Genomic DNA, 18060 nt, shown 5'->3' with positions numbered 1-18060 from the left:
GGTAATGAGAATATAGGAATTATTGCATATCTCCTACTGTAAGAGTTTTACAATTCTGGAAGAAGTAGCATTATTAACTGCATTTGAAATGTGAAGAATGCCAGGAATAAAAGAATGCAGCTCGGAATAAAAACCCACCACTGAATCCCCCCAGGTATGGATCAGAGCCCAACTCTTCCTTTTGCAGGGAGAGTAGAAACTGAAGGAAAAAGGAAGTAAACCATTCAGTAGATACCTGGGAAATTGCCCAGACATAAGAACAAACCAAGGTCGTTCATTCTTTCTTTAAGGTGAAAAAAGTAGACTGATAAAGGTTAATGGAGATGCAGCCTCCCTACCCATTGGGGGCAATCCAATGAGGGATGAAAGTAACCAGACCAGAGGACTAGCCCTGACCATCTCCACCACATCAGTCTTGCCTCCTATGTGATATGACTTTGGGAAAATTGCCTAAATCCTTCCATAAAGAACTATGTATTTCTTTAGTAGTGTCCAGTGTGTGTGCGCTGTTTCCTCGAGGAAAATGGGGATGGTGGTGCCAGATCTAGAAGGCATAATCTCTACTACCTTGTGTCCACACTCTACCAAATAGTCCTTATCATGGACTGCCAGATGGCAGGGGATACTCCCCTAGAGATGATGACCCAGATACAGAAAGAACAATCATAGTTTGGTGATTTCCAATTGCCAGTGGGATAAAGACTGAATTCTTAGACCCTCACACTCAGGCCCTGTCCACCTTCAGTGCTTCATTTCTTGCCACTTCACTTAGGTCCCGGAGCTGCATTGTACTTGTAATTCCTAGGATGAGCAGTAGTGATCCCTTGCTCTATTTGCCTGGATCATTCTGAATATAGACTTCTTTGCTGGTGAAAGCTTAGTGGTTGTTGCCGATCCAGTTCCCATGTCACTGGGTTGATAAAGTCATTCTTCCCTGCGTCAATTTTTTTGCCAACAACCTCCAAAAGAATAAATCACTTCCTGTCTGTGCTTCCTCAATCTCACAGACTTTTGTGAAGCAAAATGTTCTTGCATTGTCACACGGATCACGTTTCTTTAAGTGTGTCTCTTTCCTAGACCATGAATCCTGGGAAGTCAGAATTGTTCATGATTCATTGTTTTGCCCCTAGTATCATTTAGTATAGAGTCTCATATGTGGGAACCACTTGGTAAATGTTTGGGGAATTGAATAGAAGGGACATAAAGATAAGAGTATTAATTCATCCACTCTGAATTAATCCAAGCATTATATATTAGAATATAGCCTAAATCACGAGTTTAAAATACATATATAGTGTAATATGCATATAAAATATATCTAACATGTAAATATTCATACTGTATATTATTTACATACATATATGTATATATGTATATCATCATGATAATTTATAAGAGAAATTTCATTAGCTTCTTTATCTTTTTCTTGTTTATGGATTTCTTGTGATAATATGAAGATAATATGAAGGTAATATAATAAAACGAGGTAGAAAAAATTAGGAACTCAAATTCTTCTTGAAATTTTTTAAATGAAGTACTATCTTTTTATATGCTTGTTAATTTTTTGACGGTATAGGATTTCTTCTTTCAGGTGTAATACGCCGGTAGCCATAGCTCTCCCACCACCAAAACACCCATAGTCCTCTGCCATAGTCCATTGTGCTCCTCCCTCTCCCTCCTCTCAGATCTATAGTCAGCTTTCAATGTTTGTCTTTGTCTGATCCTTTTTTTTTTTTAAGATTTATTTTATTTATTTATGCATACAAGAGCTGGGGTGTAGGCCAGAGGTGTGTTGGGGGGGCCGGGGGCGGCGGGATGAGAGGATTCACCAGAGACAGAGTGGGGAGCAGAACAGGCACATTGACTGAAATACACTGTTGAGGAGAGCAGCAGGAGAGACAGGAGAGGTCTGCTGTGCCATGTGGGTCAGCTCCCTGGCCGAGGATGGAACTGGTGCTGCAGTGGCTGCTAATAACTTCATAGCACTGAGATTTATACCCTTGCCCTTCCAGGGAGGCTCAGTCTGACACTTTGTTTGGTTTCTCTCTTTTCCACATAAAAGTGAAACCATCACATATTTATCTTTATCCTTCTGGATTATTTGCCTAGCGTAATCCTTTTCAGCTCCATCCATATTGTTGCAAATAGCTGAGTAGTAGTCCGTTGTGTATATATAGCATATCTTCTTGATCCATTCATCTGTTTTGGTGCATTTAAGGTTGTTTCCATATCTTGACTGTTGTGAATAAAGCTGCTATACACATGGTAATGCAGTGTTTTTGTGTTCTTTGAGTAGATACCTAGTAGTAGAATTACTGGGTCATATGACAGATCCATTTTTAGTCTTCAGAGGAAACTTCACACTGTTTTCCACAGGGGCTTGACAGTCTACATTCCCACCAACAGTGTAAGAGTGAGAACTCCAAATTCTGATATCTCAATTAGGACTGGTTTTAAACACCAGCACCATGTATTTCTGTATTGATCCTCAATTATAAGACAACAACTAAGATATCTACTTGCTAGTAATTATCTATGTGCTGGTTTGGTTTCTCAACCCAAGAAATAAATACAAAACAGCTAGAAGATATTCACAAAAAGACACAACTAAAATACTCAAGAGTATAAAAAAGACTTACTTCTGTTTGAAAGATAAATGGATCTTGGCCACTCCAATTCAAGTTCCCTTTAACAAGTATTTATTGAGTGTCTTCTCTGTGTTCAATACGAGGTCAGTTATTCTGCACTTATTCAAAAGTATTTATTTATTGTACACTTACTATATGCCAGACAGTGTTCAAGATAACAGAAATAGACATTGTTCAATGAAAAGAAAATCCCTGCACTCATGGAATTTATATTCTAGAAGCATGAGATAATAAACACAAAAATAAAATGTATACCATGTCAATGATAAGTGCTTTTGAGAAAAAGTTGGAAAAAAGACTTAGGAAGTGTCAGGATGAGAGAAGGGCCATATGAATATAAATAGATTGTCATTGAAGGTGACATTTGAACAAAAATTGATGGAGATCTTGAATGGGGGGGAAGGAGATGTTCAAAAGGTAGACATTTCATTGGAATTTGCATTCACTAGGCTGTGATTATTGGTGGTAACCACTTTTCAACTAATTAAAGGGTACTGTCAGATAAAAGAGATACTCTTTTAGATAGAGGTGGAACTTGACATCTTGACTCAAACTTTGAGGAATGGGGAGAAACTAGATGTGATGTTGGATGAGTATTTCAGGAAGAATGTCATAAGCAGAGGCGATCCCAGGCAGAGAAGAACTGCCTTTCCTAGGGGCAAGTTGGATATCTTCCCTGCTTCAACAGAGAGGTAAGGGATAGAGCTAGCCATGTGAACTGGAAAAACAATTTTAAGCTAGTTCGTGCAAGTCACTCTTGGTCATAGAGGTTATGGAATGCTACCAAAGTTAATTGAGCAGAAAAGTAACATGCTGAAATAGCATTTTAATAAAAATAATACAGTGATACAGTCAGACTCGATTGGAATAAGGAGACTCTACAGGCAGAAAGTCTTCAAAATCTTAAGTTTGTTATCCAGATATTAATTTGTAAGGGCTAGGACAAGAATGGAAGCAGTGAGAACAGTGATATTAATACAAGGGTGATGTCTATAAAGAATAAATGAAAGGTTTTGGTAGATAATTAGATCTGAAGGGTGGAGAAGAAAAAGTTAGAGCTGACACATTCATAAATTTCAGGAGAGGCAGGTGGATGGTGTCTTCAAGAACCAAATCTCTGTGATGCGAACAGGGTGTACCATGTGAAGAATTTCACAATAGTGAAAAGCCGAAGCAGAATGTAGATGTCCTGCTTTTTGACCACTAGATGACTCCAAAGTTTTAAACCTGACACACAGGGAAATAGTGCAACCAACAGAAATGTGTGACTATGAAAGAGGAGAGAACTGACAATTAGGTATTGGAGATGGAGCATTTTAGTTTATATTTGTGTAGTTTGAAGATATTTAAGTGAGAATATCTGAGAGATAGGCAAAACTTTAGACTGAATATGGTTCTGTCCCTTCCTAGTTTATGATCTTCTGTGAGTTGTTTACCTTCTCTGAGCCTATGTTTCCCCAGTTGCACAAGTAAGGATAATGTGATTATTTTGATGGTTGTAATTAATTAATATTTGTAAAAAGTTTGGAACAGGGTCTAATACATAATGTGTTATTTAATTCTTTGTTAAATAAATTAAGTGAGATGCAATGTAAAGATACAGATGTGCTTTCTGGGGAGCTAAGATGTGGGGAAAACTAGAGAATTTGGGATAATTGCTAAAAGAGCTGTCGTAGAAGTCAAGAAGGTTTTTTTTTTTTACATATTTATTTATTTTTAGATTTATTTATTTATTTATACAAGCACTGGGTACAGTCAGAAGCGAGGGAGAGTGAGAGAATTCACCAGAGCCAGAGCGGGGAGCAGAGCAGGCAGAAGGACCGAAGTACACTGCTGAGGGGAGCAGCGGGCGGCAGGAGAGGTCTGCGCACCATGTGGGACCCTCCTCGGGTGGCCGGGGAGCAGCCGGGGATTGGGGATCGAACTGGGGCTGCAAAGGCTGCTGGCAGCTTCGCAACCCCGCGGTCAACCACTGTGCCACCGGGGAGGCCCAAGAAGGGTTTTTTATGATGGTGAAATTTTAATAAATTGAATGACCCAAAGACACAGAGAAAGAGGAAGGCCAAGCGAGGTTAAGACATGCAAAGGGGCCCTTTCAGAGTACTCTTTGGACAGAGGGCGATGAGGAAAGAAGTTCCAGTGGGGGAAGGGAGAGGCATTGAGGCTGTGGAAGAAAGGCACTTTGCTCTTTTTGAAGTTTACCAGCAATTTGTGAATGTATATAAGAGCAGACAAAGTTTAGAAATAGACATTTGACTACATTTGTGGGTAACACGTTCATGGGATTGTTACAAGGCTGTAATGGAAATTTGGAGTCATTTCTAACCGTAAGGGAATTCACAGCATGGCCGCTAATAAAACTGACCTAACCTTCACTGGTAGGTACCAAATACTACTTGAATGTAGAGTGAGCTGTTATAACATGGGGTGTGGAACCAAGCATAAGTGTTCTTAGCCATTGCTTTGTGTAACTGCCATTTTAGAAATTTAGGTTTTGCTGGGAAAAGACTGCATTCCAGAGATAGTTTGGACCCTCACTCCACCCTTACTCTCTGGTCACCAATGAGGGCGAACTTGCTGTAATTGGAGCTGCAGGTTGGAGCTGCATCTTGGCCTGGCCAGTCAGCTTAGAATGATAGCCAGGCAAAGTTGGAGAAGCATCCTTGTAGCCAATGAGTAACTGCCAGCATAATTTAACCTTATTAAAAGACCCCTGCTTCCTTTGTTTGGGGCTCTCGGTATCTGCCACTGCGTTGGTAGTTGCCGTGAACCCGGACTCGAGTCTGAAATAAATTCCCTTTTGTGTTTGCATCGGCTGTCTTTGGGTTCTTGGAGGCTATGCTCGCCGAGTCTGCTGACCTTGGGCACAACAGGGAGATTATGATCCCCCCTCTCCCACCAAAGAAAATTTTCCTTGATTGTAAATTCTGAGAATATGAGATGCTGTCATTAAAATTTGTGCTTGTGTTGACATTTTTGCTGCCTTTTTCCCCTGCCTTATGAAAGTACGGATCACAAACATTCAGAAAATCAGAAAGAAGCCCCTCTGAAAGACAGGTATAATGTGTTTTCTATGTATCTTCCATTTGTTTCACTCAGTTTGACATACTCACAGAATTGTGATTAATATTTTTCTTTCTAAAAACTTGTTTAGATCTTCCAGTGTAATAAATATACCTAAGAGAATTTTGAGAGTCAAAAAACTTCATATCACAAAAAACTTTCTCTTCTTTGAATTTCTTTTTATCATCTTTGTCTAATATGCTTAAAGACGTTGATATTGGATGGTGGGAGGAAGGTTGCTAACCTTCTTTGCTAGTCCAAAGATTTACTAAGGTATCTGAAATCAGAGATAGGAAATGTTGTCAGGCATTTTAGTATTAAATTCTATTGGACCAGCAATATTAGGTTCTCACTGCAACTTGAGTCTATTGGATCAGCACTGCCCAAATTGAATATAAATCCATATGTGAGATACTTATGTAATTTAAACTTTTCTTTATTGCGACTCACATTTTAAGGAGGGAGACAAAACAGATGAAATCAACTTTAATGGTATATTTTTATTTACTCAATACACCCAAATTCTTTCAACGTGTTATTAATACAAAAAATCATTAACCAGATATTTTGCATTATTTTTTCTATAGTCTTCAAAATCCAGTGTGTGCTTTAGACATTCAGTACATCTCAATTGAGACTAATCATTATTGTGAATGTTCAGTAGCCACATGTGGATAGTGGCTAATATATTGGACAGCAGTGCACTTGTGAACCAAAAACACCTGACAAACACAGGCATCATATAGATAATGTTCTAGTGTAGTAAAATTTAGAGGAAGCCAATAACTTCCAATAAACATGGGCTTCTCCTCTGCGGGAGCACTGGCACTTTTCTGATTTCCTTCTTGAATTTGGGGCTGGGGTTTTAAGAACATTCTCAGTCTGAAGCTGAAATAAACTGGGCTGCCGAACATTCTTGAATGACAGGAAAGCTGAGTGTAGTGTTTCCCTAGAGAAAAGCATTTATCCCAAGGTTGTAAAACATTGCTGGGGGATAAGTCATAATGTTTATTCTTTCGATGGATTCATTACATCTACTTAATCCCTAGAAAGGATGACGAGCATCATTTTTATCATTTTTAAAAGTTGACTTACATCCTGGAGTTTCCAGATTTTTGTTTTGTTTTGTTTTTACTTTTAAAATCTGCCTGCTCCTAGGCATGGTGTGAACCCTTAATAAGGCCTAGCGTAAAGAATTGTAGGGTTGGTCTTCTGACCTTGCCAACTGTGGGGTTGGCAGAAAGCGCGGGTTCCCCCTCTCCTGCCCACATGCGCTGGCAGCTTAGCAGCTTCTGGCAGATGGAGTTTCCGGCCTCTCTCTGTGGTCGCCCGGTCATCCGCCCGCGCTCCTTTCTGCCGGAGGTCAGGGCCCGGGGCAGAGCGCGCTTTCGGTCTGTGCATCCGGAGGGCAGTTCCGCGGGCGTGCCCACCCTCCTGCCCGCCGCTCCCTGCGTGCCAGGCCGGGCGCCGGTGGCTGAGCTGGCCGCCGCAGCGCGGAGCTTGGGCCCTCCCCGCGGGGTGTTGCAGCGTAGAAGGTGGAGATGCGGAAGTTTCCAGCCCGGACTGACAGATGAGGCTGGAGTCCCGCTTGCCAAGCGCTGCAGCGGCTCCGGCGCGCGCCGGGCCCCCGCCGTGCGCACCCCGCGACCCTAGAGGCGGACGCGCGCCTTGAGTCATGGCCACTCTGCCGAGCGCTGAGCGCCGCGCTTTCGCGCTCAAGATCAACAGGTAAGACGCGCGCCCCGGCCCGGAGCGCAGGCGGCCGCACCGACTCAGCCCCGCCGGGAGAGGCGCGGCGGGCTGGCAGCTCAGGGGGCCTCCGCGAGCTGAGTCTCTGGGGGTCCGCGGAGGGGCGCGCCTCAGACCTGAGGAGCTCGGGGTCCCCGAGGCTGCAGCAGTGGGGTACCTTAGCCAGCTCCTACCCGGAAACCTCAGCCCTCGGGGCTGTCCTTGGCCACACCTGACCCTTCCCTGAGCAGCCTCTGCTGTCAGCTCTGCTCAGCGCCGCCCTCGGGGTTCCGACAGGTGGCGGGTCCTGGGACAGTAGGGGGCGCGGGGTTGGCTGTGCGGAGCAGGCCGTGGAGCTTCTTTTAAAGAAACTGCGCCCCTGCCTTCCTTGCAGGCTGCTCTGAAAAGGGGCAAGATGTGAGGTGGCTGGCGCGAGAGGCTGCTTCAAGCCTACTGGGTGTCCTGAGAAAAGCTCTTTCCCTTCGTTCTATTTTTCCAGAAAAAAAAAAAATTGGCTCCTTATGACATCGCTATTTTTATTCCCTGGTCCAAAGGAGCCATGAAGTGGAAAAAGTGATTTTTTTTTTAATATTCTCCATTTAAATAAACAAAAAGGAATGGGCTGTGGCTGACGTTTTTACATTTATAGTTCTCTAGCAAAGAATTAAGGAGGACTCTGAGGATCCAACTCACCATCCAAGTCAAGGTCAAAATTGAACAAACTTAATGTAAGCACATTTGCTGCTCACAAGTTCTCACCAGAGGTGCTTTAACTGCAGTTTTCCTCCGCTCAAAACTGCTGACAAGTATTTGGGTGCATTTTTGTCTTGTCCTGAGAAATCTAGACTGTCTGGTTAAAAGGCAATATGAAACTGGTCCTGAAGGGTCAACTTGTTATTCTCCTGCTCTTATTGTACTAGGATTTGTTCCTCTTCTTAACTGAGCCTGTGAAAGGCTGATCCCACAGTACTTTTTTGTGCTGATAGTATATTAAGTGGTTTGAATGACAAGGCATTAGAAGCCCAGCATAAGGAGGTGATAAGGACTTTCCAGAGGGTGTATGGAGCTCTATTGGTGATTTTATTCCCAGCTCCTGTGTGGCTGTAAGTAAACCATTTTGCTTGCCTTACTCTTTCTTCATCTCTAAAATGAGTTTAATTATTAATATGTACTACATATTAATGTTGGAGGCCCAAAGGTACTAATCAAAAGTTATAAAGTTTATCAGCGATCTTGCTATGAGGATTTTTTTCTGCATTAGGTTTCATGACTGTTGCTTGCTATGATGGTCAATTCATTTGGAAGCAGTAGAGGATAAAACTGAAGTTACTGACAGATGTAACACTTGCCATAGCAATTTCTTCTCCATCTCTACAAATTTTGGATCAGGAACTCTAAATGGGAGAGAACTATGTGGTTGGGTAGAGTTAATCTGGGAAGAGCATCAAGTACCTACACAAATCCTAGAGGCAGTCTTGAAAGCTCGGGTAGAGTTGGTGTAGCCTGGGATTAAGAATAAAGGACTTGGTTGGAATCAGATTTGCTATTTGATTGACCCTCTGCTACAAACTAACTGTGACACTGAGCATGTTATTTAACCTCTCTGAACTTTGATTTCTTTATCTATTAAATGATTATAATAATAGTACTTACTACCACTTATGATTGTTGAGAGGATTAAGTGAAATAATATGTACAAAGTGCCATGCCTGGCTCAGCATAAATGTGGAATAAAATGCTACTTTCATCATCAGTAGTACTTTCAACTTCTTTGCTGTCCTCATCATCTCCATTATCACCATCTTTTAGATCCTGAGAAAGAAAGCTGAAGTTGGAGGACTTCCCATGCAGGGACAAGTCTGGGCTAGAAATGGAAATATCAATGGCTAGTTGAAGCTGTCTTGGGGTGGATGCTTTCCCTCATACCTTCTGTCCTGGTGCTCAGATTACCAAATACACACAGTATTTAGAAATGAGTGTTGGGAGAATGCTGGAATTTGACCAAGAAGAGTCCCATTCAAATTAAATAAAATGTGAAAGATTCCTAATCTACAGGAAAGAATATGGATTGGCTCTTCCTATTCTTGGGTTCTGTTTTCCTTTTTTGAAGCATTTTGTTTGTTGGATGGTAAAGTTATGCTAAGGAACTTGGCAGAAATTTTTTTTTCAAAAGAGTGGATTATTAAGGACATACTTAGTATTAATACAATATTAAAATCCATCACTTATTGATCACTTACTGCATCCCAGATGCTTTATTTTTTTTAAGATTTATTCATTTTTGCATACAAGAGCTGGGATACAGGCCAGAGTTGCAGGGGGTGAGAGGATTCACCAGAGACAGAGTAGGGAACAGAACAGGCAGACTGACTGACATACACTGCTGAGGGGAGCAGCAGGCGAGACAGGAGAGGTCCACCTTGCCATGTGGTTGCTCTGTGGCCAGCGGGGGATCAAACCCATGCTTCAGAGGCTGCGGACCACCCAACAGTGCGGTGCTCAACCCCTTGTGCTACCAGGGAGGCCCCCCAGACACTTTATTTTATACTTAATGAATTATTGCATTAAATTCTTACAAAAATCCTATGAGACTAACATGAAGTTTCATACAGAAGAGACAAGTCTGGAGATGTAGTTGCCCAAGGCCATGTGATTTCTCAAGGCCACACAATAGGGGTAGAACCAGGATCACACACTGCTCCAAAGGCTGTGCTCCTAATTGGGATGTACTAGTTTGATTTATGTATCTTACCAACTTCCTTTAAAAACAAGTAGGGAATTAATTTCTTTTTTAAATCATGATTTCAGTGGAGGCATTGGTAAATTGTTCTGTGTTCTGATCAGTGTTTAATTTGTAAACAAACTATGAGTGTAGTATTTTGCAGTTTTGAAATTAGAGAAGATACTATTGACCCTTCCATGCCTACCTACTATTTTTTTTAATAGATCAGCTTACAAAAGTAAGATAGAGTTGAAATTTGGCTATCACTACATTGAGTATGTGTTCATATTTTTCAATCTTTCTCTTCACAATAATATACAAACTATCCCTTTAAAAAATTTGTGGGCTAAAATCAATGTGCTTCCTATTTTTAAAAATTTTATTTAAAATGAACTCAGTTATGCCCACACCAGCTTCAAAAAAGAGCAAGCAGACTATGTCACAATAGGAAAAATAATGTCACCCACTGTTCCTAAATTCTGCAGCTTTTTGCAGACATCATTGCCTAATGTAAAAGCAGGGTCAAAGCAAAGGAGGAACCTGGGAGTGTCCACCAATACCCATTTCTTCTGTGTCTCCCAGTTCTCTCATACTCTTATGAAGCTTTAATTTCCATGTGTGGCATTCATCATATAGGGCATATTTGGTTTGTTGCTTTGTTTGAGCATCAAGTCTAATTGTATCACTGATGACAGTTAAACATTTATCTAGAACCCACTGCTCAGGGGGATAAAAGAGAATTTTCTGAGTTTGAAGAGTAAATCTTAATTTCTTATAAGTGTTGTATTCTTGTCTTCATTACAGTTTAATTGTTGCTGACTTCCTATGCACAAAGGAAGGGTAGACAGTGTCAGAATTCATTTATATTGTAGAACACCTAGCTGGTGGTCAGGGAATTGCTTGGTGGTAGGGGGAATTAACCTGGACTCTCTACAATTGTCACTAGCATAGATTGTAAAAGTTTTGACTAATATTCTAGAATTTTTTTCTTTTTTTTTTTTTAAAGATTTATTTATACAAGCACTGGGTACAGTCTGAAGCGCGGGAGGGTGAGAGAATTCACCAGAGAGAGAGTGGGGAGTAGAACAGGCAGACTGACGAAATACACTGCTGAGGGGAGCAGCGGGTGCGGCAGGAGAGGTCTGCGTGCCATGCGGGACCCTTGCCGGCTGGTCGGGGATCGAACCGGTGCTGCAGAGGCTGCGGGCAGCTTCACAGCCCAGCATTCAACCGCTGTGCCACCGGGGAGGCCCCTGGAAATTTTTTTTAAAGATTTATTTATTTATGCCTACTAGAGCTGGGGTACAGACGAGAGATGCGGTGGGTGAGAGGACTCACCAGAGACAGAGTGGGGAACAGAACAGGCAGACTGACTGAAATACACTGCTGAGGAGAGCAGTGGGCGAGACAGGTGAGGTCTGCTGCGCCATGTGGGGTTGCTCTCTGGCTGGCCAGGGATCGAACTTGTGCAGCAGAGGCTGTGGCTTACTTCCCAGTGTGGTGCTTAACCCTTGAGCCACCAGGGAGGCCCATATTCTGGAAATTGATTAAATAAAAACTTGGTTTCTGTTATGTACAGAATATATGTAGAACTTGATCAAGCATCCAAGTAAAATAAAGAAAAGTACAGAATATAGAGAAAACATTAGTGATTCTCTGGACCTTCAGTTTGGAAAGGAATAACAACGGCTTATGCATTGTAATGCTTACTCTATGGCGAGTATGCATCTAAGTCTGTGGGTTGTATAACTCATTCATCCTTGTAAAGGAAAAGTAATTACCATCTCCATTTTACAGATGGAGAAATTGTGCACAGAGAAATTATGAAAATGTTCCAAAGTCACAATTAGTTGAGGGAAGAACTGGGATTAAGGCACATTTGCTCTAGAATCCTCTCCCTTAATCACGATACCAAGCTGCCATCTCAGTTTTATTTAAAAATAATAATGCAGTTAGTAACATTTATTGACTTCTTACTATGTGCTAAGTATTGTGTAAAGAACTTTTATACTTTCATTTCATCATTGTACAAAAGAAACAAAATATTAGGCCTAATGATTATCATTAGAGAGTAACTTTGTGGGAGATAAGGAACTAAGAAGACAAAGTTAAATAAAGATTGCATTGCAGAATAACGCCAATAATTTTGGGCAGAAAGGCCAGAACAAAATCATATATAGAGATCTTACTGAGAAATATTTGCAAATTCTGTCTGCAAAGATGATGTAAGCATAAAAACATATGTATTCTTATGTATAAGTATGTCTCTGCAGTGAAACAGTTCTGTTTCTTAGTAGCAATGGTGAATGGTGGAGGGGGGTGTCTGTGCCTTCAGGAATTGCTTCATTTGTCTGCTGTGTTCTCAATTAAAGGGCAAAAGAAGAGGTTTTAAGCAATCATACTCAGAATTTTGATCTTTTACAGAACCATTTTCTTCCAGAGTCTTGGAAAAAGCTCTACTGGAACTTCACCTTATCTTGTGTTATTGAAAGAAATTTCTGCCTGTAAATTTTTCTTTAGCTGGAGTTCTTTGAGCTATATGAATTTGTGTGTGTGTGTGTGTGTGTCGCTGATGTTTAGTTCAACATAGAACTGTGAAAAGAAAACACAATTACATCATATGGTTACCTAGGAGAGAGGGAGAGCTCAGGGGACCAGGTTTCTCATCTCAACTCCCCACACAGATCTAGTGATGGAATGGGATGAAGTTAAAAACAGCTCATTTTCCCATCCTTTTTAATGGGGACCTCAAGAAAGCAGTATATGACAATATTGAGGCATCTTGCTTGAGGCCAAGAAACTGGGGCACTTAGTTGTTTTCAGTGGCAAACAGCTAGGGTCTTATTCATATTTGGGTTAATAATAAGGGGTTTAAATAACAGGAATGTGCTGGGTCTGTTTCTACAAATGTCCAGCCTAATTTATTACCAATCAGCAGTCACAAAAGTTCTCTGAAGTCCTAGGAAAACACAAAGAGTTTATATAGGTCTAGTGAAGTCTAGTTCCCATGTTTCTGAGGTTTTCACTTCAGTGGTACACTTTGCTCTATTGACAGCTTGGGGTACACAGAAAAAAAAGACATTGATATCTTTGAAAATATATATAAAGACACCTCTGTGCAGGTGTTGGGTGATATCAAACAAATTGGTAGTATCAGTCTAAGCTGTAAGCCCATTATATTGTGTCCCATTGCATCCTGATCAAATACAGGATTAGAAAGGCAGAAATGATAAGGGCAGAACCAGAGTTTCTCATGAGTCTCTCAGTTCATCATTAAAAACAGGAAAGTATTATTGCACAGAAATTTCTGCCATTGTAAATTGCAGATGTTAGCATTTGTATGTACATCCTTCCATATTCTTGAAAAAGAGATCATATTGCATATAGTGTTTTTGATTTGTTTTGTAATTAAAAAATGTAAGTAATTTCCCATAACAATCATAGTAGGTCTACATTATAATTTACATAGACCATGTAAAATTGCCCTGATTGGCTATGATGTTTTATTAAATTAATTCTCTATTATTGGGTATTAGGATAATTTTCAACTTTTCACAAAGATGTATTGAGTATAACAGGACAGTCTTATACATGCATATTTATGTTTTTGTGCAAATATGTTCTTAAAATTTTCTAGCAGTAGAATTGCTTAGACAAAAGAAACATTTTTCAAGGATTTGGTGCACATGTTGTTTGGTGCAAATTGTTTCCCAGAAGTTATACCTAATTACCCTGCCACCAGTGACCCTAAAATGCTTATTTCCTCCATTAACACTCCCTAGGATTTTTATCATTCTTTCAAATCTTTATTCAAAATCTTGACCTCTTCTCTTAAATGTCTCTCACCTCTTCTGGTTTAACTTCTCCCCCAGATCTCTGCATGACCTCTGAAGTCATGCTTTGGAGACTAAAAATAGTGCATTTCTCCTTTTTTTTTTTTGCCTTCTATACAGCTAAAGATGGCAGTTAAAACTGTGTTTCTCACTTTCTGTCTTTGTTCATTTAACGTCGGTTAATGACAAAAGTAGATTGTTCTAGCAACTTACTTCTTTCTTGATTCTGTTCTTGTTGCCACAAATTCACTTGCTTTTACATTGCATGATGAGCTGATCCAATCTACTTCTCCTTTGCATAGACTCTGGACTTCCACATGAAATGACAAATAACAAATCAGACCCTGTCAATCACAGCATAAAATTTCAGATACATAAGTCTCTGTGCTTTCCCTTGGATCAGAGTAGAGAGAGACTCATATATATATATATATATATATATATATATATATATATATGAGTGTATATATATATATACACACACTATATATATGAATATATTATTATATATTATTATATACATTATTATGTTATATATTATAGATGTATTATTTATTATATCATCCTTCATTTTTTGTATAATGTATGATTTCCCTGTGTAATTCCCATCACCAATTCACCCGTGCACCATCACCGTAGTCCCTTGTGCTGTTCCCACCCCTGTCCTGAAACTTCTCCCTCCTCCTCCCCTACAGAATGTCTCTGGTCTATGGTTGCCTGTTGATTTTGATTGTTACTTATTACAATTATTATTTTTCCTGATCCCTTATTTGGTTCCTCTACATTCCTCCTATAAGTGAAACTATCTGATATTTTTCTTTTTCTTTCTGGCTTATTTAGCTGAACATAATCCCTTCCAGGTCCATGCATGTAGCTGTGCATGGCATGAGTTTATCCTTTTTGATTGCCGAGTAATATTCCAGTGTGTGTGTGTGTGTGTGTGTGTGTGTGTGTGTGTGTGTGTGTGTATCTATCTATCTCACATCTTCTTGATCCAGTCATCTATTTTTGGTCATTTAGGTTGTTTCCATAGCTTACCTAATGTAAGTAGTTGTGCTGCAGTAAACATAGGGGTGCAGCTGTCCTTTTGAGTTAATGTTTTTGTGTCCTTTGGGTAGATACCTAGAATTGAATTGCTGGATCATATGCAAGCTCAGTTTTTAGTAGTTTGAGGAACCTCCACACAGCTTTCCATAGTGGTTGGACTGGTTTGCAGTCCTACCAGCAGTGTAGGAGAGTTCCTTTTTAGAGAGACATTGTTTCATTCTTTGAGTTTCTCTTCCTCTGAAATTGGCTTTGGAGGTTGTACAACATGTTAGTATCACTTGTTCAGGACTCTCAAAAGGTATTATGAGTTTGTCTATCAATCTCATCTTGAAAGCTTTGAAAATATAGAAAATACAGATGACAATATGGCAAGTAGCTGAGGGCCCACTAAATATAAATAATAATATTTGGTCACTTTGCTTTAGATAATTTTAAGTTAAAAAAGAACACTTCAGATAAATTTGAAGTTCCCCTTTGTTTTGCTCTCCATTCCTATTCTCCTTTCTCTTCCTTCATAGGTAAGTTCTAACACAGAGTTGTACTTTTGTTGTGTGTGTGTGTGTACATATACATACATGCATACATACATACAAATATAAAAATATATATATATGAACCATATATATGGTTTCTGGAATAGGTCAAAGTCATTAACATTCAAGCAGACCCATTAAATTAGGTATTATCAATTCAGTTAGGTATTGAATTAAAAATACAGTGTGACTATAAAGGAATGGACCTGGTTTTTAGATGCCTCTTCAAGCAGCTCTGAAAGCAATTCCAAAAAGGAGTTCAAAAAGTGATTTCAGAAAGAACTCTAAACTGTAGAAATTTCATGGCACTTTTTATTTGAAATTTTAAAGGACAACAGTTATTTAGATAGATATGCATTTTTTAATTACTCCTTCCATTTTGGTCACATTACTCATTTCCTGCCCTAGTCAGGAAACTTTTCAAAAAAATTTTTTCTCTATCAGATGAATGGCCCATGATTTGCATTTGACCAACCTGAGATAAGCAACTGAGTTGATAATGTTTATTTTTAAATAATGTTTTTTAAAAATTTCCTAGACAATATATTCCCAGCATTAATTCCTTACCAGATGTGTTTACTGCATCATATTTTTTTAGCAGGGGTGAAAACTAGAAATAAACTTAATTCTTTCTGCTCATACCACCATCCTGAAGCTATGAGTTTCATTGATTCATCTTTTGTATAGTCTTTTTGACCTCTCATTTCATTTATTTTTATTATTTCATTCCTTCTACTAACTTTAGGTCTTGTTTGTTTTCCTTTTTCGAGTTGTTTTAGATGTACTATTAAGTTATTTATTTGGGATTTTTCTTGCTTATTAATGTGGGCCTGTATTGTAATTATCTTCCCTTTCAAGACTGCTTTGCTGAATTTCATAGATTCTGGTAGCTAGTACCTTTGTTTTCATTAGTTGTGAGGTATTATTTTGATTTCTGTTTTAATTTCCTCTTTTATCCAATAACTATCAAGCAACATGTTGTTTGACATCCATATATTTAAAGACTTTCCTGTTTAATTTTTTCTGCATTTCTAACCTTATGGCATTATGGTGAGACAGAATACCTAGTGATTTCAGTCTTCTGTAGTTTTATTGATAATTTGACTTGTGTCCCAACATATGGTCTATTCTTGGAAAATGTTCCATATGCTTGAAAGAAACACGTCTACATGTTTTTGGGGTGCAGTGTTCTGTAGATCTCTGTTAAGCATATTTAAGTCTAGCACCAAATTTAAAGCTAGTTTTTCCTTATTTATTTTCTGTCTTATTGATTTATCCATTTGTAAGTGGAGTATTAAAACAGTTGTAAGTGGAGTATTAAAATTCCCTCATTTATTGTGTTGCTGTACTTCTCTCTCTTAAATTCTATTAGTCATTATTTTATGTATCTTGAGGCTCCATCATTTGGTGCATATGCATTTATGAGTTATATTAGGCCTTTAATCATAATATAACATCCTACGCTATCTCTTATTAACTTTATTGGAAGTCTATTTTACCTGATAAAAATATAGCTATTCCTGACTTATTTTGATTGTCATTTTCTTGCCTGATTGTCCTCAGCCTTTAACTCTAAGTCTGTATTTGTTTTGTTGATATGATGGGTTTCCTATGAACAGCAAAAGCTTGGAATTTGTTTTAAAATTCACTCACCCCATACCTTTTTACTGGTGAATTCAGGCCATTAACGTTTAAGGTGATTATTGAGACGTAAGTGTTCATAGTCATTTTTTATTTAAAAAAATTTTTATTTGCCTTTTTTTATGCTTTCCTTTTATGTTTTGTTTAGTTACTTTTCCATTGTCTTATGCATTACTTCTATTGATTTTTGGTTGAACTTCTGCTGAGGTTATTGTGTGATGGATATTTATGTGGCTTGCTGGACAATCTGACCTCAAACTGGTTTTGATAGGTCATATTGTCACTCTCCTCCTCCTTCATGTTGTGTAATTTAGGTATCTATTACTTCGAAATTTGCTCTTCTGTTGCTCAATAATAACCCCTTTTGCACATCTTTCATGTTTGGCTTGGTGTTAATAAATTCTTTTAATTTTTGCTTTTCAGTTAAGCTCCTTACCCTTCTTTCTTCCTTAAGCATTAATCTTGCAGAATAAAATATTCTTGACTGAAAATCTTTCTTTGAGCACTTTAAATATCTTCTGCTACAGTCCAACAGGTTTTTTTTTAAATAGATTACTCTTTGAATTGATTTCTCTTGAAGTTCTTAATATTCTTTCCTTGTTATTGGCTTTCAATAGTTTAATGTATCTTAGAGTGTGTCTGTTTGGTATTATTTTGTTTGGAATTCTTTGGGCTTCTTGCATCAGGATGTTTGTATCGTTTCCCAGGATGAGATGGTTTGCAACAATTTATCTGAATAAATTTTCTATGCCTTTATCTTTTCTCATTTTAGGAACCCCATGATATGGATGTTATTTCTCTAGCTTATCAGAAAACCTGTTACATTATTTTCAATCTCTTTTTTT

The 18060-nt window shown here is 38.9% G+C and overlaps 1 protein-coding gene across 4 annotated transcripts in view; it reads left to right on the top strand.

Annotated features, from left to right (window-relative positions):
• The first annotated feature begins 7359 nt into the window (after nt 1-7359).
• The window catches only part of DOCK8 (dedicator of cytokinesis 8), a 194651-nt gene continuing 183950 nt past the window's right edge, over nt 7360-18060 (top strand). For 3 of the 4 annotated variants that reach the window (XM_054688877.1, XM_037491968.2, XM_037491966.2), the window contains exon 1: nt 7360-7439. In XM_054688877.1, the coding sequence (XP_054544852.1) occupies nt 7387-7439 (53 nt within the window). In that variant the 5' untranslated portion in view covers nt 7360-7386. Of the gene's footprint in view, nt 7440-8400; nt 8543-18060 lie in introns of those variants that run through there. The other variant, XM_054688878.1, reaches the window with a different exon arrangement.

Source organism: Talpa occidentalis, unplaced genomic scaffold, assembly GCF_014898055.3.
Source record: "Talpa occidentalis isolate TD23 unplaced genomic scaffold, MPIMG_talOcc4v2.1 talOcc4.7, whole genome shotgun sequence".
Taxonomy (NCBI): Eukaryota; Metazoa; Chordata; class Mammalia; order Eulipotyphla; family Talpidae; genus Talpa; species Talpa occidentalis.
Note: the sequence above shows the minus strand (reverse complement) of the source record. Positions and strands in the feature narration are given on the sequence as shown.